This window comes from Pungitius pungitius, chromosome 6 (genome assembly GCF_949316345.1).
Source record: "Pungitius pungitius chromosome 6, fPunPun2.1, whole genome shotgun sequence".
Taxonomy (NCBI): Eukaryota; Metazoa; Chordata; class Actinopteri; order Perciformes; family Gasterosteidae; genus Pungitius; species Pungitius pungitius.
The window spans coordinates 4,380,715-4,405,489 of NC_084905.1; the positions used below are offsets into that span (position 1 = coordinate 4,380,715).

At 42.3% G+C, this 24,775-nt stretch overlaps 1 protein-coding gene across 1 annotated transcript in view; it reads right to left on the reverse strand.

Moving 5' to 3' along the window:
* cdh13 (cadherin 13, H-cadherin (heart)) overlaps positions 1 to 24,775 on the reverse strand; it is a 230,535-nt gene that overhangs the window by 175,128 nt on the left and 30,632 nt on the right. Inside the window, exon 2 of the mRNA XM_062562779.1 lies at positions 6,478 to 6,598. Within this exon, the coding sequence (XP_062418763.1) occupies positions 6,478 to 6,598 (121 nt within the window). The remainder of the gene's footprint in view (positions 1 to 6,477; positions 6,599 to 24,775) is intronic.

The following is a 24,775-nucleotide window of genomic DNA, read 5'->3' on the forward strand; positions in this document are numbered from 1 at the left end:
ATCCATCCGAATGCCAGACAAGATGAAAATGAATATTATAAGCATAAGCAAAGAGCGAAAAATTGCTTTTGTCGTCCGGTAATGCAGTTAAGCACATAACTCAAACATTAGTTGATGTGGAGCCTTTTTGTTCTTGACAGCATTGACTCGGCATGTGAACCTCGTGTTTTTAGGAAATGATTTCAATTTGCTGGTCATAAAATATCAGAGTTGTATTGACAGCTTTAATCTGGCCCAATTCTGTGTTGTATTAAGCAGCCTCTCTGTTAAAAGGGGTCGGACTATATAAGTTCTGGTTCATCAACGCTTGGGTTAAGCATACAAAACATTAGCCATCGAGTTTGAAAAAGCCACTGCACCTTTGATGTTGGTAACAACACGGTGTCTGTCAATATGTACAACAACGCGAAGGGCCGTCCATCAGAGGAACCATTCCACAGGATAACTTCTAGTTCGGTAAGAAAAGAAAGGATGGCCAGAGCTGAACAGCGGATGTGTCTCCCAAATCCCTACGTCATAATGTCCACGGATGCAGTCAAATGAGGAAAGTGTATTACATCATGGCAAAGACATTTGAATCGGCCCCTGCTTACAGTATGTGGTGTTTATCTTTGTTAATCATAGCTTCTATGACATCACTATAAATGTCAGCTAACAGACCCAGGTAACAGGTACCTGTTTTAGCGTCGCAGTCCAGAATTTGTATGGCCTTTGATTTTAAATCTGCCGTAAAAGGATTTGCTGCCACTTTAGCATCGCGCTCCTCTCTGCCCTACCTTCGGCTGTCCTCTTTCTGCAACATCATTCCCGACCCCTTCCTTCCCCGGTCCCCTGACCCACCAAACCCCCGGCAGCTTCCACTCACAAGTTGACCCATATACTGTTGACTGGAACAGTGAGCCACATCCGCCAGGGGTCCCACACGGATTCAGTGTAGTATATCCTCGGTCACTGCTTACCCACACTGGTCTGTCTACCTTTCCCAGGACACAATTTGTATATACTGTAATGCTCTGATTCACAAACATAAGAAATGTAGAAACACACACACACATAAAGCCACACGCATGCATTCCCCTACCAGCAATGGCCTCTCCTGTAATTACAGTCATTTGTCAAAAGCACACCTTGATTTATGGTCAACTTTAAATTACACCGGAAAAGAAGCTGCAGGTCCCGGCAACGCCAGCTAGAAGGTGATGAACGCTGCTCCATTACAGAGCGAGAGTGGCATGGCCATGATATGCACCTTGCATGGAGAGAGGCGAGGCCCGCACATCAATCCATGCGTCCCGCAGTGTGGATGGCAGAGAGCGTGTGGGTGGACGCTCGGGGTGGCGCGCAGTGCGGTGGTGGTGGTGGTGGGTCGGGGGTTAGTGCCGCTCAGGTCGTATTGCTAAAATTAGTAAGTAGGGCAACCATGTGTGGGAAACACTTTCCCTTTACTCACAGTAAGGGAAGGCGGTTCACAGACGTGTGGCATTTTACTGATTTACAATGGTAAACAGATCTAGAAATATGCTCATACTATGCTAACTATGTAAATATGATGCCAGAGTGTCTGCTTTTCCTCTTTTTCTGGGCAACATCTGGTAGTGCAAGTAAAAACTACCAAAGGGGGAAACGCACTGCTAAAGGGTTGCGAGGATGTAAAGGTTGAAAAGCAGAATGTAGCCAGTAATGCAGCGACTGGAGATGAAATATGTCCCGTCTGCAGGCACAGGAGATACATTTGAATCAAGTGTAGCTGAGGAAGTAAGAAGCCTTTAAAGCAGAAAATAAAATCGGATCATTCCCTTTTCATAAAACACGATTGAGTACTTGATGCAACATGCCCTCAGTGTGTGTAGTGCACGTTGCAACAAATCCCCAGAACAAAACTATGGTCTGCTCAATGCAGGAAGGAACGGAAACTTCATCCCCGAAACTCAAGAGAGCGCTGCCGAAGTACGAGAGGAGCGGAAATGCAACAGACGAGAGACCGGTTCCATTTGTCCGATTTATCTACAACCACTCGACTCCATCAGGATTCAAGTACTTTTAAATTGCTTTCATGATAAAGCTGGAGGCAACATAACCGAGAGACAAGCCGAGTGCCAACAAGGAGTATTCTGAGCTCAAAGCAGTTAATATGCCACGGGCCTTGTGCCAGGCAGGACGGCTCCAAGTCCACACGACTACTGCAGAAAACAGGAAGTGGAAGTGTTGCTGCTGGCGATGCCAAGACTGGCGAAGAGCATCGACTTAACGTATACGTTCTAAAGTCACATTCTAAATGGGAGCGATGCTTTGGAGAATGCTAAAGGCTGCCGTGTTTCAAGGAGTAATTGGGTTTGGTGGTGGGATTGCAGGAAAGCCTCACAGAGCTGTGGTCTTCCTCTGCAGGATACAGATAAGAGGGCTCTTCACATTTCTTCTCCACATGTTGTAGGCTGTCAGCGCCGCATGCCCTATTCACCACCAAAAATATAGAGCGCGCTTCCACCTTAGGTTTGCCTAAAAAAAGACTAAATCATGTGGTCTTACGGTGGCCTCTTGAAAAAGGCAAGGTATAATAAATGTTTATATAATGTATGTTATATAAATGTTCATGAAGAGGCCTAGTTTCTCCACAGTAACAGCATTGCTGCCATCATGAAGTGCAATTATTTCTGACAGCCTGCCAGGTAGGTGACGGCAAACTGCATCAACTTTACAGCCACCTCGGAGAAAGCGGCAGCCGCTAAGCAAGAAACCAATAGCTTGCAAAACTAAGGTTAGCTACAACACCATATAAAAAAAATCAATACGTCTCGTAGCTGTGTTTCTGTTGGAGGCAAAAGAAAGGTACCTTTTCTCAAACTAAGAAAATTATTTTTCCTTCAGTAAATGTCATTCAGCGCCCGGTCGACCCTGTGGACACATTGTTGGGTATTTGGAACACTAAAGGAATATGCCACTCATATGTTTTTTTAAAGATGAAGGTAAGGCTAGCATCCAAGAAGAAATAGGTTTATTTTCACGGCGTCATCTAGAGAATGTATTCTTTCCCTTATGGTTGCAGTGAGACAAAAAAAATGCACCATTGAATTTACATACATAAAAGGATCAAATAAGCTGAGGAATGTTATTTCATACATTGAAGTCTATATTTCATTTTATTCAGCAGAAATGGCAATCCTCACCACCAGGTAGAACTTCTTACACCTGAATAAACTCAACTCCTTGGGTGAAATAGCAATTTCCAGGCTTTTCTATTAAGCCTTTTATGCTTTAAATTAATTTATTCTTTGTTCACAATGGTTTTCAAATTGCGCTGTGGGCTGTGGGCAACGTGAGGTTAATTGCGTAACACTTCATCCTGCAGTGCAAATGTACCGATTTAAGTTTTATCCGTATCATCCTTCAAATCACATCCAGATCCTTAGAAGAAAGTGATTTTCACATGAAATAGGTTTGTGGTTTGAGTCGCAAAAGAAAAGATGGTTAACCCCGACCCTGATTTCGGGCGGTTCCACTGATTGAACGATGGCACCCTTATCAGAACACAGACACATCTTGTTATCCAGCAAGGCTCCCCATGAAGGCCTTTTAAACATGCGGTCTATAGAGAAAAAGAACTCTTTACCTCGTTTTTTAAATGTTTGTTTGAAATTTTGGCCTAGGGCACTAGTCGAAGAAAGAGAAAGAGATATTTTGCATCGCCATTCTGAGCGACTTATTCCATTTGCAGACAAGAGCTTATTTATATATATATATATATATATATATATATATAAATTTTTTTATTTAAATGTTCATGCAAGCAGTTACTAGCTGCACGAGAGGAGATGAAGGAGTGAGCAAAACAAAGAGGAAACAGAGTGACGGACCAAGCCGGAGAAGCATCAAGCGTGAGATGGCCAGAGAGAGAGAGAGAGAGAGAGAGAAAGAGAGCAAACGTTAGTCTCTCGGATGCGGCCATTCGGCGAGATGAACGTCCTTGAACCCGGGTCTGCGCCAACAGGTATCTCTTGCTAACAGACCGCCCCTCCGCTGGTAATTACACGGGCAGGTCTAGAGGAAGTGGCACGGGGCTGAGCAGAATTTACATAAATCTGCATGTGTCACTGGGCCTGGCTTCAGCCTCTGGCACTCAGTATGAATCATGCTCACACTCAGCAGACGATTTGTTCAAATGTAACAGAATGGGTGGTAGGTAAAACCCTCTGAAATCCATACATACCGGTGAGTGTTATGCTCAGATTAATGCCTCAAAACAGACCTGGACACCATTTTTTCACTGATTGCCGCTTTGAAGCGGTTACGCTATCATTTGAGCCATCCATCCAGGTGGAGTCACCCACATATCGATGGGTGACTCCACCGGTATCAATCAAGTTGAATGCTAAAATCATTTGCCTTTAATTGCTTCCGTTGCAGTTTGCTTTTGTACGGTGGCTTGCATGATGGTTTCATAGTTTTTTTTTAAGCGCTGCTCAGCTCCGTTTGTTGAAGCGTTTTGAATTTAAAGTGATCAAAAACCATACAGCCTTTCTGTTGTGCATTTCTTTACGGCTATGCAACAACAAAACACAGTGTGGAGCTGACACGCACCCTGAACATGACATTTTTCTACTGTGTGTGTGTGTGTGTGTGTTTGTGCATCTGTGTGACCACTGACTTCTTCCATAATTCGTGAGCAGTGGGACCCCCCCCCCCCCCCCCCCATGGTAAGAGGTGTTTCTGCTGACAGGAGCATATTGAAGGTAATAGAACCACTGTGTCGCCCCAAAGCAGAGCACTTAAGCAGAACTGAGTTGTGTCTCCTACTACACGCTCCGCTGAACCTCCAGATGACAAAACGCCTCACTGACTGACCGGATGGAACACAATAACGCCCAAAAATAAGGTTGAAGGAGAAAATGCTCTGATTTGTTGTGTTTTGCCAGCTAGGTCGGAGATTATATGTTCAGTTGGAAAAGCTAATTGACAGTGTGGTGCCACTTAAAATAAATGGGGCAGTTCTGCCCAAGAATACTTCTGCAAGCTTTGCATGACCGTCTGGAACTATAAGAAGTAAATGTGTTTCTGCTGAGTGTGTAAATCAGTGCTTCTCAAACTTATTCTGTCACGACCCACTTTGGAGGAAAAAATGATATTCATGCCCCACTGCCCCAACAAAATTGTACATGTTGATGTTTTATTGAAATAACATTTTGTGACACCTTTTATGCTCTATATATTGCTTTTTCAAATGGAAAAAGAAATCACTTTCAAGTAAAGCATATTGCTTTATAAGAGAAAAAAAATTCTTAAGTTAAATGTACAACCATCTTGTTAGAACAATGCAAATAATAATCATAATAATAATAATAATACCACATAAACTTCATACTTTTGTAATACGGAAAATTCTTGAAATTAAAAAATTCAGAATTTCCACATGTGACCCGCCTCTAGTACGACTGCGACCCACTAGATGGTCAAGCCCCATAGTTTGGGAAACACTGTTGTAGATTCAGCACATGATGACATGTCACTAACGATACTACTAACAGAAGAATGAAATCAAATTCCACAGTGAATGACAAACTGCATTAAGAAACTATAAATGATTCCAGTCTTAATTTACATATTTTCATTCTCTTTCGTCAGATTGTGCACCAAACCACTACACAACCCCCCCAGTGAAGGTAAATGACTTATGAAGCGTATGAATAAGTAAAAGCTTCCTCCGCTTTGAAACAAGCAACGGAAAGCGAGCCGCGCTACGACCGGGCGGCTCAAAGCGAGGGCGAGCCGACAGCTGAGCGGGCCTCGGGGCCTCCAGAGGACATCACCTGACATTGGAGGAGTCGTGATCGGACAGCTGCCGATTGCGTTTCGCTATGCAGGAGCCCGCGGGGAACGTGACTGGCCACCGTGACGGGATGGCGCCCAGCCTCTACAACGCTCCGGCAGGAACCCTCCGCCCCCCCAACTTCTGATTATAAAGCGGCCGAGAGCAAACACGGGTTCCTGCATTCATACCGTAATGAGACACCAAGGCTGCAGGAGACTGTAGGGGACTGACTGGGGACCGAGTTCTCAGGAAGGCCAAGTCAACTGCAGCATGGATACCGGCGTAGGCGGTACCGGAAAGCTCCGGCAAGCCAAACACGGATGCGAGCACACAGTACACACGCTGAGCTGAGCCGCCCAGAGCTTTTGGTTCAGGGAAAGAAGCGACAAAGAAAAAGCTTTTCATAAATATCTACCCAATCAAGGGGAATTATTCATTCGCAGAGAAAAACAATGTCGTTGTCGTTGTCTGTGCAGTGCGAAGACCCAACATGTTGTTGCTGCTGTTTGTAAATAGACAAGTCACAAGGACACTAATGAATGTGACAACTAAAACAGCCTCCACAAAATCAGACAAAATTTGTATTTGTGCAAACCCACCCCCCCCCCCCCCCCCCAAAGAGCGAGAGAACTTGTTAAGTGACCAAAAAGTGAGTTGCGTCGGTTTGCACTGACCTTGTACAAGAGCCTGGCCTTTCTGGAAGGATCCGCTGAACAGCAGCTGGTAGCGTTTGACCTGAAAGCCTGGGGAGCAGCCGTCGTGGCCTCCATCCTCTTGGCCACCCACAAGGGCAACCTGAAGCACACAGAGCAGAAGCCAGGTGAAATCGATGCGCATGAACACACGCTTTCTGTGCAGAGACACCTGACAGCACTGGATTCTTTGATTTCTTCTAAGTTTGTAATTGTTATACATAAATACATGGCATAAGGATGGAGTAGATAGTAAATTGGGTGAAACACACAAATCCATTCTTCTACTTGCAATTTTGTTTATGAAATACCAATACAGAGATATCCTGTTTACTTTCTCGCGCATTCTTTGTTGATCAATACTTCACTACTTTTCAATACTTGAAAAACAAGATAAAAAGACTTTAAAGCGTCAAATCAAAACAAAATGACGTTGCTGTGATTGTGTTGGGGACTCGTGGATCAAGACAATTATGACTTGATTCAGGTTAAATTTCTATTGATGAGCTGTATTAAATAGTTGTTTTACTTCTTAAAATAAATGGAACAATTTCAAAAGAATTATGCAGTGCTTTAACCCTTCTTTAAAAAAAAAAAAAGAAAAAAAAGTGGGTGTTTCCATGGAAACAGGCTGTTAAGTCTTGCCCCTCTACTGATTCTTAGATTTACACCAAGTACGTGTGGCGGGATAAAAAATAACATGTGATGCATGAAATCATTGTTTCTCTCAAATTATTTTTATTTACCATTCTATTATTTTTCAAATTTGGCCTATTTACACTTGTAACTGAGTTATCACTTATGTCTTTAATTGTAAATAGCAGTCAAAAGAATTCTTTTTATTAGCTTGTTTGGTTTTGCTTAACAACCAGACAGTGGCGGCTGGTGGATTTTTCTTTTGGTAGGGCCAGCCAATCAGTTTCAGTAAACATCCCAGTATGATTGAATGCAAAAAGGCTATCAAACACGTAGTTTGCAGTTCAATATTTAACATTTATTCCAACAATTACATAATAAGGACAGCATATTCAAACAATTCAGTCATATATATATATATATATATATATATATATATATATATATATATATGATATTCAATAATTAATATAAATAACATTAAAGGATAAATATTACAACATGAATAGGTTTATATAAAAGTAGCAGTAGCAGTAGCGATGTTAAAGCTAAGTTTTTGCTTCTGCGTTTTCAGAGAAACGCAAGGACACACAGACGCGGAGGCCCTTGCACGCATTTCCAGCCCCTCTTGCGTTTCTCGGATGAATAAATACACAAAGGTCGTCTTCGACAAAAAACGTTACTCTACCTATTGTTTTGGCGTTGAACTGCTTCGCAAACACGCGAAAGCTTTTAAGAACCATGAATTGAAACGAGTCCGTCGAACACAAGACGCAGAAGCATGTTTTCAGCCTTCACACTGACGGGAGCGCAGCGAAGGGCTGTCCCCAAATCGAAATGTATTTTAGGGTGCTTATCAGTGATTGGCTAACTGCTACTTAGAGCCTCGGCCTTTGGGACCCGGCCCAGGGTGAAACAACAGAGGAGAACATGCAGGAAATGTATATAGTTTGCGCAGATCTTAATTTACAAATATTACCGTGTATATAATCCATGTTCAAAAACACAAACATTGACTATTAGTAAAATGTATATTCAATATGAACGTCGCTCAAGGTGGGGCCACGCCCCGTTGGCCTCAATGAACCAGCCGCCACTGCTGCCAGATGTCAGAATAGTCAAAATATATGTCAATTTAGGAAGTTTTACTCGTTTTCCAACTCACCCAGACTAAATTCTTAGGAGCAGACCTTTTTCTGGGTATGTAGTGTAGACTGAAGTCAAGTCAAACGGCAATCTTGACACTTTTTGGGTGCCTCAATGGTAAAACCAAAGAGTCATGTTCCCATAGGCATCCAGGAATTGAGCAAAATGAATCGGGTTGTGAGGCATCTTTTATTTCAAACTTTGTGTGCAATGAAGGCTAGAGCCTCAGGCCTTGAAAACCAGTGAGGAGAGTTCTCCAGGTCTGCTGCTTGACGTTGTGTTCTACAAGTGTTCAGGAGATAGAGAAAGGTGCCCTCACACGCAATGCACCTCTCTGCAATAACGTCTATTTGGCATCATTGCGCTGTTCAAAGAACTATTTTAAAAATAGAGTGATGTAAAAAAACTAACAATTTAGGTATGCCACGGTACTTCACCATGGATACAGGAAAGCTTAATTTTAGCACACTGAAAAGAAAAAAAACACACCCCTATCCTTACAGTATGTAGGTCAGCTTCGCATAGTGTGTCGAGAGACAGATTGGTAAAACACTGAAAGGAAGCAGAGATCAGTGGCCCCCACTGATCATTATTAGATCAATAAAAGCGTTCTGCAATCCATATGGGTTTGAAGTCCCAGGGAAAAGAGCAGGACATGATAGATGGGGGGGGGAGAATTAATGCCTCACTGCTCGCCGTCAAATTTACGGCATCACATTTCACCCTCGCTCCACTCCAGTTATTCTCCAGTGATTGTGTAAAATGTTGTATGAGTAAGCGTTGCATTTAGATTAGGAAAGACTCATAAGACATTAGAACTATGTAACTCCAGATACACATTCATATCCGATACACAAACACAATATGGCAAACCAGCCATCTGTCAACATTGGTCCTGCTCATGCATCCATGCATCCATCCATCTCTAGACAATCCTGCAGAGATATCAAAAGAGCTTTGACGAAGGAAAAGGCAACTGGATGCTGCTGTCTGTTACAGACTCAGGATGAATAACACACTTGCATATTACCCGAATAAAGGAGTGGCATTATTGTTCGCACAAAAGTAAATGACCCTTTTGATGAGTTTTACCCGGACCACTATCGGACTCATCCATTACACTCGGAACCAAATGTTTCTTATCATAACGCACAAGAGCTTTGCAAGATTCCCTCAAAACTGCCATCTTCATCAAAAAGCTCTTTCAGTACCAGACAAAAGGACACAGAAGGGAGATTTACTGAGGCTTAATCTTGACACTTTTCTATTATACAAAGACAAATTGTTATTACGCAAATATCACCAAAGTTCATATTTAAAATCAGGCGATACTAAATAACAATGATTTACAGCTACTGCACTACATTTTATTAGGATCTATAAAAAACTGAAACATTTTTCACAGTTAATGAGAAAAACTACAGACTAAGTGAATGAGTGCATCGAGTGTGGAGTGTCAGTTATATGACACTTCATGTAAGTTACAAGACATTCACACAGAAGCGTTTAGGCCGTCTATGGAAATCTGTCTGCGTGATGAACAAGCTTTGGCAGACGTTCAGCCACCGAGGTCATTACATGTAATGTCCCTGCAAAGTAATCACTGCACCCAGGGGACCCTGTGTTTTTCCTGCAGGTGTCTATCACAAGGCTTCCTGACGGGCTGCAATGCTTGCTGGTGCATGAACTCAGTCAAGTCGACTAAAAAGGCCAGAGGCCCGTTCGCATGGCGAGGTAACATGTGACGTACATGCAAATACATGAATAGGCAAGAGTCAACAACATCCATTTTAATGCCCAACGACGTAATATTACAATCCAAACCCAGCGGCTCACAGTACGACAGCAAGAGCAATAAGGCGACACTTTGCTAATGAAAATGTTGTCAGCAAACTACTATTGTGGGTAATATTCTGTTTGGGGAACCATTTTGAAATGTACTAAACATTTGAAGGTCGTACCATTCAAGCCTAGCAGAAGAAAATTGAGGCACTTTATCAACGATGTCGATCTCTCAGAAGAATTCCTCTTACCCAAGAAGAATGAATTAAACTATAATCTCAAACAACGAGAGACTCTTTGTGTGAACATTCATTTACAGACGGAGATCCAAGTCAGTGCTTTTTTATTCATGTTTGTGTGCATGCTGTTTTTCTGTGAACATTTTTCACTTTTGCAAAGCACATGAAATGATCACATTCATACCGTGTGCTGAGGATTGTTGGCCGTTTTATGGACAGTGGAATTTAAGATGCCTTCATAAAAGGATTAGCGTGCAGTAAATGCAAACAATAGGGATCTATTTCTAGCTGAGCATAAACATGAACATATATGGGCTTGCCAATTTGACTTATGGGTGGTAATAATGTGAATTAAAGGGAAATAGCTGTAAAAAAAAAAAAAGAGCATTTGCAGCAAAATGAGCATTTTTGAGTCAACTGAGATTATAATGGGATATTATGTAGTGTGTTTCCAACAAGGAACGTGAGCTGAAACGAGAAGTTTAAATTATGCACTTGTAGGTTGACATATCATTAACTTTAAGATGAAATGGTAAACTGGTTAGCAGATGGTTGATTACACATCCGTTGGTTATATTGCAACATTAGCATCCATTTGAGTTTATGTTTCTGGCCCTCTGGTGGATTTAAATCTAAATGTTCAATATCCCGCTGGCTCGGTTTTTGGTTTCTAATAAGAGGATGAATGAAGCACAAAACTCAGACCTACAAATGGATTTAGCAATGACTGGTGCAACAAAATGATGCCAGTCACACCAAACATACTCGAAGCCTTTGAGCTGCTCCTCATTCATCACTGTGGCTTCTACCTGCAGACGGCTTAATCCTCCTCCTCCTGTGTGATTTTAAATCTTATATGCAGGAGTTTTATGTTCTGTCAGCTTCTCTCTTGAAATTATACACTTCGTATCACAGTGACATGTGTTGACTCATCTCAGCAGAGTTGGGTTGGGCTCCCTGCTGAATCTTTAGCGCGCTGCCTTGATAAATAGAAGGTATGAATGCACTGCAATGCCAACATTAGTGGCCTTTATTTTTTTGATGAGAGGTTTCCAGAATATATTGATCAAACTGTGCATAATACTTTGAAAGTAGAAGCCCATGGCCTAACTCCCCAGTTGACAACTGACAATCGGGGCTGCCAGTTGCTAGTACGTAGGACACAATTTCCAGCTTCCTGAACTTCAATTTGTACTAAGGGGTCTAATGGGACACATTGATAGATTTGTGTGAGTTTCAGCCTCAGTATCTTGGCTTTTAAATGTCTCTGTAAAGGCATCGTTGTTCTGCTGAGATTGACCTGGTGAGACTCAACAGAGCAGAGCACTATATAGCGGGATTACTAAAGTCCGGTCTCGCGGAAACAAAGAGCCTCTGTTGCACAAAAACAATCTTTCCACCAGGACCAATTATCACGCTCGAGCAATGCTGGACCCGCAAAAAATGGTGTATTGTGTGCCAGCTTAATGAGATGACCGACACCGAGCCCAAAAGCTAAATAAATCGCTAAGTATTTAGCGGGATGTGGGGGCAAAGTGCGAGCGGGGAGTGAGGCAAACTGCAAATAGGCCGGTAATCCAGAGGATAAGTGTCAGAGAGAAGGATCATTTCAATCCAAACTATTTGGATCTGATACGGACAGACATAAATAAACACATACATTAAAGTAGAAATGGCATTCCAGGTGTATCGTTTTAGACAATCACTCGGCCAATATGATACATCCTTTGGTTAAAAACAATATAATGTTACTGTAACAGGAAGTAAGGTTCGGTTATGCCCCTTTTATCAACACTGTCTTGTGTTAACTTTTTTCATTTGAGAAGACTTAAACCTGAATAATATTCTAAATGAATATCCTGCTTTGACCTTACTGACACATACAAGTGATTGCTTTCTCTCTCACACCCTTTTTTCTTTCCAACACTACTTCAGGCTGCGGTCGACACTGCCCGACTCTCCTAACCATTGATCCATAACTATTTCAACTCTTACTTTTTTTTTTTATCCACTTCAACCGTTTATTCATAACTTAAACTATGTCAACCAATTAACACATTACTTATAGCTCACTCAATGTGTACAGGTCCACACTGACCTCGCTCCGAGTACAGCAAGGACCAAACAAAAACAGAGAAATGGAGTCTTGCAATTGGTAGTAAAAAAGACACGAGGGCTGCTTTTAGATCAGTTTCAGGGGGAGAAATAAATAAAGCTATCTATTGACAGCCACTTGGGGTGCAGGTCTTTAGGTTTATGTTAGCTCTCTAAGTGCAGCCAAGGAATACTTAATCAGGAGAAACGATCCATAGACATTACCTCTAGCATTTAGATAATGCCTTCCCTCTTCCAAAGTCTATTCAAAGCAGCAGTAAACCAGTGACAAGTGCCAGAAATTACACTTACCAAGATATTAAAAATGCGTCGTTAATTGGAAAAAATATAGAGTGCACGCACCACAACGCCAGTGCTCCGGGGGGGAGGTGGTTTTTGGTAGCTGTTGTGGCGGTGATATTGGTTAACTCATATTCATGTGAGAGGAGCAGCATCGCCTGATAGCTTGACAACGGATGCAGTTCAAGTGTGAAGGACGAGTCAAGTGGTTAAGGCAATAACTTGGCAGAGCACACAGTGAATGTGACCTCTGGCTGAAATCAATAGTGCTTTCAGAATCCACTGTGTGTCTGATATACATTGATGGAGACGGCCACAATGACTGATATCTGCTTAAGAGGGTGAAAGGACAAGATTCTGCACCCACATGTAAAATCTTAAGGCCACAGGACAAGTTGCTGGTTTCGGTTTGTAGATCGAGTAGTATTGACTAATCGAATGCTGCTAAACATTCAGTGTGAAGGGCAAAAATGTAATCTTGGAACCCAGAGTTTTGAGTCTGATGATGATTTCGATTTTTATTGGTTTGAATATAGCTTGTAAAGTGCAAACCTCAACTGTCATCTCATCAGTTTTGCTTTAAAGGATGTTAATCCGACTACAAACAATGAGCAACACACAAACGGGTAACTGCCCTGCCACCCCCAGATATACAGGCCCTTACAGCCACCTTATCCAACCAACAGCTGATGGGTTTCCAAGATTGAAGGGAGAGATTGTGGGTGGCTGTGATTCTGTGATTACTAGTACTTTCAGTCTGTGTATGTGTGAGTGAACAAGATCAGACATTGGGAAAAAGAGGAAAGGTGTATTGAAGAAGGCACGGGGGAGAAGAAATAAAACATTTCTGTCACAGTCTGTGTCTTTCATGCATTCTAATGTCTTTATTATTTAGAATTTATTTCAGTACATTCTTTTTTTATTGAGCTGCACACTGCAGTTGGCTTAACAACCCAGACATTGGACCGTGCATCTTTTGGGGGATTTATTTTGACACCGTTTGTCTCTTTTAAACCTGCAGCTGTCTCTTGTTTTCAATTTCTACTGGTTGGTTTCAATTGGTAACAATGGTAAATAAAATGGGTTTTAATCTAAAAACAAGTTAATGTACAGAAAAAATGACTTGACTTCTACTGTTACTGTTACACCGTATCATTGGTTGAAGCTGATGTACGTAGATCAACCCCGGTGTGCAGTCATACGCTTTAGTGTGTGTGTGTGTGTGTGTGTGTGTGTGTGTATGTGCATGCATGCGGGATGGATCGCCAGCTTTCCGTCGGCCAGAACATCCGCCAGTAGCCTGACATTTCGCCCAGCCACTGCCTCTCCCTACGCACTGTACGTTTCCTCTTCACCATCAGTCTTGCACCGCCTGGGTTTAGGGCAAGGTAAATGTCAGTGCACACACCTCAGCATAGGTCCGGCTGACCCATTCAGGCCTGGCTACATCCCACGATAAAGCCAGGGGGAGGGAGGAGAGAGAGAGAGATAGAGAGAATCAATCAGGCTGGGCATCAGACACATGCAGCTGGCAGGTTAGCCAGGCATGGAGAACCTGAGACATGAAACCATCTGGTTTCGGGCCCAGGCTGCCGAACCCTGGCCACACCTTTTGGGCCTGTAAAAACAAAAAACAAAAAAAAAAACAACAACATTGGAGCAGTAAACACACTGCCCTGCCATTGAGGAGGAGCAGCTGAGCGTGAGGGAGAGGAGGGAAAACGTTCCTTTGGTGCTGGTAGATGGTGTTCGTTACCATGTGAATGCCACTTTCAAAACACTAATAGAGGAGAATGCTGAGCCCCAAGGGAAAAAACGGCAGAAACACAGAGAAATATAAAAGAGGTGGTGGGAGATATAAAGGGAAACAACAGCGTTTTTTTTGTGGGCATAATGCAAACAAAAGTACAGTAAATACTGTGAAAAACTGTTTTGCAAAGCTACTTGTATGGCGTTTAGGTGTTGTGGTGGCGGGCGTGGTTTCAGCTCTGCTGCAGGTGTGGGAGAGAGGGGGAGCGGCTCAGGGAACAGTGCCAGGTGACAACGATTTGATTGATTGATTGATGACTGACGTGTGTGTGTGTGTGTGTGTGTGTGTGTGTGTGTGTGTGTGTGTGTGTGTGTGTGTGTGTGTGTGTGTGTGTGTGTGTGTGTGTGTCCTCGCTACTTAAAAGGCAGTAAGGCGAGCGAGCGGGAGGAGAGACCGAGCGAGCAGCGTGTTCCAGCGAGCAGGAGTAAACCGATTAAAATAATAAAAAATTGGAACCCACCACCCTGGTGTCAGTGCCTGTGTCCAGAGCCATACTAACCCACACCGTACAGGTGTGTTTTTATCAAAACAAAAATAATACAATAATTCATTATTTAGACTCATGGGCTTGGCTCACTTTCTGCAAAGAAGATATCAGAGCAGGTGATAGAGGACCCCCGATGACAGGCTGAGAGTTGATGCAGTGAAACAAAGCTCTCGTAAAAATAACCTATTGGATGAGTTTGGTGTGTGGAGGATGTATTTATTTAATGTGACGTTGAAATGTACTGATATTAGTTGTCTCCAAGCTGCTTCTGAAGGGGGCACACAGTATGCACTGATGAAGGTTGTACAGACCGGAAGCTGAAGTGTAGTCCGTGTACATCTAAGCGTGGGCATATCGCCAGTCTAAACTCTTTGATACTTCCAGCCCCTTAGTTAGAATCAGGCCAGGTGGAGGAGTGGTTAGTATGCACATAATATAATAATTAAAAAGAGAGATAAATAATTTGGTAAGCACATTTCTTTGTTGGCATATGGTCTACATACATTACACGGGTAACTGAATTAAGGTGGTCGTGAGCCGTGTCCTCACTCTGTCATGCAAACAGCAGTCAGCATAGTCATTCAGGTGAGGTCATGGCCAACTTGTTCTGATGTAAAGTAAACATCTACCCAGCATCCCTTTCCAAATTGTTGCTTGAGACGTGGCAGGGAGCATTTGGTACCCTACAAGAACCCTATCAATGCTGTCATGAACACAAACTTTTTTTCTTTTAGATAAATGGCGCACAGAGGTCGTTATTGGCTGAACAAATAAACCTGTAATCAGTTCAACAAATACACCCCAGAGTTAGACGAAAACCAAACAAAGTTTAACCGGTGAGAAACAAAAATGTTTCATGTCGAGTAAGAGAAGTGTGGGGTCGCGGAAAATACACAAACACAAAGCCTATATTTACCAAACTATTTCTATTCATAGACACCCGGCTGAGTAAACATCAAGCACACTTTCCCGGCATATCAATAAATCCTTGCCTCTCGGAGAACAGGGGACAACAGCTCAGTGGTCCTGTGACTCATTCTGAAGAGCTTCCTCGCATTGGCTGCCAAATGAAACAGACTTCACACCACAATAGCGCAGATTTGACTTTGAAACTGCCATTGCCGCACTTCATTCAGGCGGGCAGCACCCATTGCGATGCAAATCCAACATCCGCAGGGGGTAGAGTTGAGCGGTAAGTGAGCTGGCGTAACCCTGACAGTATCGTTTCCTCACCGTCAGTCTGCTCAAATCCCTTCTCTAGTTGGCGAGCTCGTCAGTACCTCCACCCAACAGAACTCTCGCTTTGCGGCGCGCAAAGGGAACGGCGGGAGAAGTGTGAAGTGAGGTGCTGAAAAACAACGGACCCGTCAGCTGCAGGCACCAGCTGCTATCGGGCAGAATGCATTTGAATGCACTTCATTTCTTCCCTGTTGGGATTTCACACGTCAATCTGAGCATGTTCGGTTCAGTCTGGATAGCACGTTCATTCACCTTGAAAGAGGTGTTTTGTCTAATAGCCACACTTCCCACTTAAAAGAAATATACCCTACACATACACATATAGATACATACACACACACACATTATGTATATATACATATACGTATATATATATATATGGATGGAAACCCAATTAAATGCTTAGGCCACCCAAGCTGAAACTCTACCATATTGATGGGGAGGTGTCACCTTTTCAGGTGTTGTTAGTACCAACTTTAGAACGGTGATGCTATCAGGGTTTGCTTTCAAAGATAGCAAATTGCAATACAATATCTCTAATCAGGAGCGGGCTCCTAAACACAAGCCTATCGGAGGCTGGCATCCGTGGGCGAAGCACCGAGGTGCGCGAGAAGCGATAAAGAAGCGGAAAGTGTTTGGACGTGGAATGGCAAAGCACGAGTTGTCACTCAGCCTTTGTCTAAACCTCCCGTATGCACACGCATACTGGTGGGGGTGGTCGTTCTCCGAACACTTTGTCCATCCTCGTTGGCCTATCTTTTCTCCGGCGGACCTTCATTCATCAAAAGTAACCGGTCGTTACTGACACTGATTTCACCCGCAATGCAAAACCTTGTTTTCTAGTTTTTGAGCATGAGATTTTGCCTCTTCCCCTTTTCCTGATCTCCTGCTGAACTCATTTTGCAGTTTACTTCCACTCTGGCGTCAACCATTTTTCACTCCTCTCCTGTTCAGCTGCTTGTTTCGCTTATATCCTTCATGGAATTCATGTCGCCTCTTAAGACAATCCTCTCTCCTCTTTGGATTGGCTGCAGGCCTTATTTCAATTCGGACACATGCCTTTACAAAAGAGATCAGAAGCTGTTTAATGCCACATATGTTACACGGGAAAGGGATTTGTTTGGTGCAGTTTTACGAGACAACAGAATAAAAGTAAAGAATAAAATACATATGTACTAGCAAAGAAAATTAACAATATAAAACAGGCTGATAAAACCATCACAGCACAGCGTTTGAAAGGCAATGGGCAAAACACTTCTATCCAAAACTTGATTTTCAAAGTGAATTCGTCTCATGGAGAAAACCTTGGGTCTACACAGCTCACACTAATGTGGTAAGACTGAATCAAAAAGAACTGGTCCACAAGTTATCTGTCAAACACTATAACCAATGGGGCTGGCAACAACAAAAACACCCTGAGTGAGAAATTACTCAAATTAAACTGACCTTACAAAAGGACCTCATGCAGTATGCAAATTAACGCCTCTCATTATATTCCTCTCCCTTGTTTTTTGGGTGTTCTACATTTTACCATCTAATTCGTGGGCCTCTCTTTTCGTCCTTGTCTTTCAAACTCTTTGTTGTGGAAAAGAAAGAAAATGAAGCTTTTCATCATCATTTGTTTACGGAATGCCAAAATTGAACAATTTAATCCCAGAGGAAACACGTCGATTAAGACAGAAATGGAATAATAGAAGGATCACTGAACAGTGGAAAACTCTCTATGCTTGAGGGATTTTGTATCTCTACATTTTGTTTCTTGGTTAACTTTCTAAGTTCTGAACATTTTCAAATCCTAAAAGAAATACAACCAGAAAAAAGTTGTTTTGTCCCTCTTTCTTGCAAAAAAGCAATTACGGAATCAAGCCTATTTATTCGCAGCATTCAGGAGAACACTCAGGAAGCAAGGGTACACTGCATGCATCATAGAACTGATATGAAAAACACAAAAAAATAAAGTTGGAGTGTAAACTGAATTTATCCATGTATACTTTTCTATTTTGAGCGTTGGGAGCAATACAAAGCTCAATTACAAGCTAAATCTATAAAACTCAAACTATCCGATACTATTTAAAACAAATGAATGCAAAGACTTCAGGCTTCATAGATCTACAATAATGGAAAATGTTTAACAAAGTCAATTTTAAAACATTCTTCAGCCCCTGTGGTGGCATTAGGTTTGTTTGACTGAGTGTCAGTGGGGGAGCTCCTAACCAGATTTAAGGAGGTATAGGAAAGTACATTTTCAAATTCAGTCAAAGATCCAATCCCATTTGATCCTGACACAAGTATGCTATGAATTGGGAATTATATTCCAGGATGCTTCCCAGCTGCGGGCAGCTCTGTATGGCCTCATTGCCTTTAGGAGACGTAAAACAATATGGATATAATATGTGATGCGGGATCTCATCCTGCGACTGCAGCAACACCAACAACTGAATGAATTCAGAACCATTGACAAAACAACCAGAAGTCCCTTTAACATAGTTAAAACAGCATTGAATGACTTAGAGCTCCCCGAATGAGCTTAAACTATCATATAGAAATTATTTGACATGACCCGCCTGTTAGTGAATGTAAAATAAGATATTTGTGAATGTAGAAGTAATTTGTTAAAAGTTCAAATAGGACCAAATCTTTTGGATGTACAGTGCGTAATATTCAGTCTTCTTGCTATTTCTGTTGAAGACGCTGTTTCACAGGACCTTGCAATACAAAAGATGAGAATCTACAGGAACAAGACGAACACGTCTGAGAGTCCAGACTTATTTATCAGTAAATCAAATTCAATAAAAAAAAATATATTAACCCATTTCAAAAAAAAATTCAGTAAATGTAAATTAATGTCTAATATTAAGTAAATTTCTCCCAAATATTCAGTCATTAAAAACTACTTTTGATAACTAAACATGAATCAATTTTCCTTGTGAAATTGATTTGGAGTTAATGTGAATTAATAGGTTAAATGTGTTTCATTTAAATTCAATTAAATTAACTTCAACTAAATTAACTAAATCTAGTTAAATTAAACAATTTAGTATTTTTTTATATTAGAAACACATTTAGCTTTCTAAAACTATAGCACTGGGGTCCGTTTCAAGTAGGGCAATTTGTACCCACGGTACAGCAGACGCTGTCCCGCAAAAGCCAATCAGAGTTGAGATTCTCCACTCGTCATCACCTCCGCCCTGCTGCCACAGCGTGAAGACACTTCATGAAACAGCCGCTCACCGGAGACACACAGGCAGCGGAGACCGAACGCCTGTAAGTTAGTTGGTGTCTAACCGAGAGACGCCGGCACCGAGCCGACACAACGGGTCATCAAATCGGCTGCTCGTCAGCCCGAAGAAGCGCTGGAAGCGGGCGGTCGTCCAGACGCACTGCCGGGCGGAGCCGGTGAAATTCCAGTTGTGTGCGGCGACGGATGACGTCGTGAACCCGAACACAACACCGTTTGCGGTGCCGATGTTTGTGTGATTCACACAACAAAACAAGCAAAGAGTCATTTATTTCCATGGTGGATAGTGGAAAGTATTACAACTGTCGTTACGGAGACAAGCGACTGAGATAAGCCACGCCCCCTTCCAGGCGCTCATAAAGCGTGGCAAAAATGTGCTTCCCTTTTGGTGTGAACGCAGCACAACGCTCTCCAACGAAGCATTGAAGCCGTCCAAATTAAAGCGTCATGTGAAAAACAAAGAACCAACGCTCGTGGGAAAGGTTAATTTTCCCGAGGTCAAAAAGGTTAAGAACCGCTGCAATATATGATGCAGATGCAAAGACTAAAGCTCTGTTCTTCATAAAGATCTCACGAAGGAACGTCAATTAGAATGGATGCCGTTGCGATAGCTATTGGATATTCTGTATTTGGTGTCACTGGGCGGCATTTCTTGCTCGTCTCGTCCTCCTTGTTGTCTTATGACAATCTTCTATCAGAAGGGGGGCAAAATATCGTTTCCATTCAAAAAAAGAGATACACCAATATCTCTTAATGTTAATTTCCCTCTCAAAACCAATTATGTAAAACACTAGACACGGCTGTATAGATGATTAGATTATGCAATTAGCCTTGGGGCAAAATTATGGAAATAATTTCCCATGAAACGAAAAGAGTATTTCTGTCCTTGTGTGTGGAAAAAAATATAATATGTGTAAAAACACTATTTGACCAAGTAACTAGATCTTATATTGTGCATTGCCATTTAAGGGGCAGTGTGTGAGACTTAAGGTCGTCTGGCATATTTCAACTTCCGTTTTCCAAGCATGTCCTAGAGCTGTGGTGGCCCTTAATGTAACGTAACAATGCAAACGGCTCTCACTCAGGTGTTAGTCCAACGCAGGCTACTTAAGGAACATGGCCTACAACAACAGGTGAGCAGAGCTCCTCTCTGTGCAAGTATAAACAATTCATTTACATTCTTCTGTAACCCTACATCCAGTTTCAATGACTGTCAAGTTTGCTGAGGGAATTTGATTGTTTCCAGGGCGGTTTAAACATGAGGCAAAACTAGATTACAAGTCCCAAGAGTGAAGATAACTGACTTATTAAAATAAAAATGACAATACAAATTTGCCATTATTCCTTTGTAAGCATGAAAAGCCACTAAAAAAAATAGTTCTAAAAAGTATTTAGAGATCTAACGTGTCCTTGGATAAATTATTCTGTGTTCACTGTTTACAAAGTGGTCGCTAGATTCACTGCCAAAAGGTTGGGAGGTGTCACTTTATAAATATCTTCCATTTGCTACTTTTTAATGAATAATCCATAAGGGTTTGATTTAACGACAACTCATGAGCTTTTCAGAATTTGTCTCTTGCTGATGGCAGGGCTGGGCCATAAAAATGACTGAGCAATAATGAATGCTGCTGGTTTTTGCAAGAGCTCCAACATGATGGGAGGGAAGCTTTCATAAGTGTCGCCCACTCATCTTCCAATTTGCTGCTGAATAGGTTGTTGTATTAAGAAAGTATGATGAATGCACAACTCTTCAAATATTCATATCCTACATTTTGTGCTGTATTACTTGTTCCCTCTGTACTGTACAGGCACAGCTCTATTGTGCTGACACTAAGAGAGTTAACTAAACACTGCATTTTTCAGAATCAAATGAAGATGATAATGTCTCTAAAAACCTAAATTATGTATTCTCTTATACGCACAATTTGGTTGAATGGAGATCTTCTCCCCAATTTGCATACAAAGCAAACTTCAATATTTAAAACTAAAAGTGTTTGTGCATGTTTTTTTTACAGAGGATACAAGTAATCAATTTTACTGCAGTTCCCTCCCATTTTACACAGTGGTAAATATTGAATACTGCAGTGCAGCTGTATGGCAATCTTTGCAACAGAGTAGTTCATGTTTCCTGCCCCCCCCCCCCCCCCCCCACACACACACACACACACACACACACCTACACACACACACTCCGCTGACCTTCCCAGTGTCTCTGGCCCCGAGATGGGATGTTAATGCCGGTGGCTGGACGGATGCCATGCTGCAGCCTGTGCCCTAATGGATTGATAAAAAAGCTCTGAGCAGAGAATCAATCATGATATAAACCTGGAGTGAAGCTTGTTAAACTCTAAGGGAAGTTCCCCTGCCCTAATGCCCCTTATCTTCAGCCATTTGCTGTCGGACAGATAGACTGTGGTTGTTACCCCGCTCATATCATGCATGAGGAAGCCAGAAATATTTCAGGTGATGCATCTGGAAAGAGTAAGGAATTACTTTACTTAATTCATAGTTCTGAATCCTCGTAATGCTGTACTTTGACATCTGGCTGTAGCTTTTCATTACGTCTTACAGAGAGTTTGATGCTGTATTAACAAGAGTGGGAGTGGCCCTCCTTTCAATGTAAAACCAATGTTCACATTTGGTGTTTTCTTAGCTTGCTTGCAAACATTGGGCACACACAGGTGCACTTATATATTAACCTTGTTTTGGTTTGCAATATGTAATCCTATTTTTTAAATGCGCAACAACATGTGACTGAATAATTGATTTAACTAAAAATGGAATCTACGTCAAGGAACCATGTCAGGGCACTGACTTTGTTTCCATGGCGTCCCCGCTTCTCGTCCCTCTGTTTCCATGATCCATCATCATATGGATCAACATATGGATTCAACGAGTCTGTGTGAGTGAGATAAATACCAACAGGAACAGTAGTGGAACAGAAGGAATGTTTTACAGTTGGAAAACATGAACTCTCATTGGACAAGCAGGTGTGTAACATAAGCAATGTAGGCATGAGCGCACAACCTGGCATGTCTATCAATGTCTATCAATCAGGTTTGGCCATTGCGCCCCAAATTATATTAATTTGTGGTAAAAAAAAAAAAGAAACCATCAGAGAAAACGTTGTCCAAGGACTGAACTTGGGAAGGACTTTTTTTGCTGAAATTTTAACTGATACAAACCGGAGGGGGGGGGCATTTAATAGAGATGGTGTTTAGAATGCAGTCAGAGAAGTAAGTAAGCAGTTTTATTATCCAACAGCTGAAAAGAAGTTGAAATTACAAAGACATTCATAGCACAACAAAAGGGTAAATATGTACAAAGCTTGTTTGAAGTTATTAAATGACATTCCTGGTGGCAAAAAGCACCTCAGGGGTATAATTTATATGAAAACTGTCTCGGAGACGAAAATTTCTGTTCTGCTCAAGCGTGCCCTTGCAACAGTTCCAACATGACTCACCCAACAGCTACAAAACAGTGTTATTTGGTGAGAGCTCTAAAAATGTGTCAGACCGGTTCCCACCCAGTCTTTTGTGTTAATTGAAATTTAAAGATTTCTTCCGCCGCCGTGTATTTCAGAGTTGACCACCACCTGCAATCCCCATGTCAAGCCAAGCACTTCCGTTTAGCATCCTTTCAAAATCTACATCCTGAAGGCGGGCTCGACGCCTCAGAATGGTCAAATGGTCCTGCTTAGTTTCTGACTACGAAAGCCTCGGGCTCTTTCTATAGGTATTCCAAAGCCCGGCGTTGAAACAGCGCTCTCGCTGACCCTGGTTCCAAAGCGCTCTGGTTCCATCCTGAAAACTCAATGTAACCAATTCTGGGGAGAAAATTGAGTGGCTATCCGGTTGTAGTGGAGGAGTGTTTTGTCACAACGAGCATGTCAGACCGGAGATGGAACGAGGGTCAGGGTGGGAGACTGCAATGTGGGAGGCGGGGGGGGGGGGGTATATGGGGAACTGCACGACTCGAGGTTGTTAGTTGGACAACGTTTCGGCGGGTCACATGCTTTTGTACTGCTTGACAATAAATCTGATTTAATATCCGTCATGCCGCAGGTCCTGCTCGGGTGCGAATTGGTACGCTGAAAAAGGGTGGGGGGGGGGGAATGAGGCAGGCCGTGGTACAAATAAAAAGTGAAAGGAGAGGAAGCAGAATGGGAAACTGGGGGCATTGTTGTATTAAATCAAAATAATAAAGCTGTGCATGCACAAACAGTGTCTAATAGAGACGTCTGGGAGCCGGTGAGCCACAGTTCCCCACCAAATGGTATCAGCAGTGCACAGTAGTGCCGACCCAAGGACACAGCTGGGCCGGTCATTGTTAACCATAGCAATGCAACTCCTACTCAGACAGTAATGTGGCTCATTCTGTAAGACGTCGCTCTGCTTCTGCGGGTGTGGAGACTCGAAGTGTCGCCGGGAAAACAACAAGCTCCGCCACTGGTTTTAAAATGCGTCGCGAGCTGTAGTGATGGCGTCAAACTCCCAGTGGAAAGCTTGTGGAGGAGTTGCACACCGCTCAGTCGCTATCAATGCTAATCACTGCTATTGCAAACAGCATTTGAGAGCTTTTTATTACTGCTTTAAACTGTAGAGCTCCATAACACGACGGGTGCCTAGATGATTTACTGGTAGGTGATACAGTAGAATAGCCTCATTGCATTTTACAGTGACAAGGGGAGACATATAAACAACCACTAATAGCTTCCTGTCATTAACACGCAAACATTTAAACACAGTCTTGGACCAAAGCTATGTTATAAGCAGTGGATCCCCCGATTTACTTGTCATGGTGCCATCGATGTAATGCATTATGGCATATTAATAATGATCTGTCATAAACAATTTGAAACATTTTGACGCCTTCTACATGTACAGTACATCTCCATATAACGTCCAGCTAAAGTCAAAGGGTTTTTCTAAAGTTTACCATAAATGTTAGAAAATAATGGTGAGAACATTTTGCTTGTGTGTCAACGACTGGTCTCACTGGCCTATCACAACCAAGGTAGTTAAACTTGTGCTTGTACGTAATAGGGTGCCGCTGCACAACCTTCGGAGCTGCTTTGCGGTGGTTAACGTGTTGTATCTCAGCATCTCAACTAAAAAAAAGGGAACATTTCTGAACTAATGATACAAGTTGGGCACCAGAGCAAAGGGACACTTCTGTACAGAAATGTTTGCTCTGAACTGGTATCCAGAGCAGGAAAATACAAATCTTACTTAGAAGGCAGGCTGCAAAGGTTGAAGGGCTGCTGGGTGAGCGAATTGTGTAATTCATCTCTAAATTTTTATTTCGAG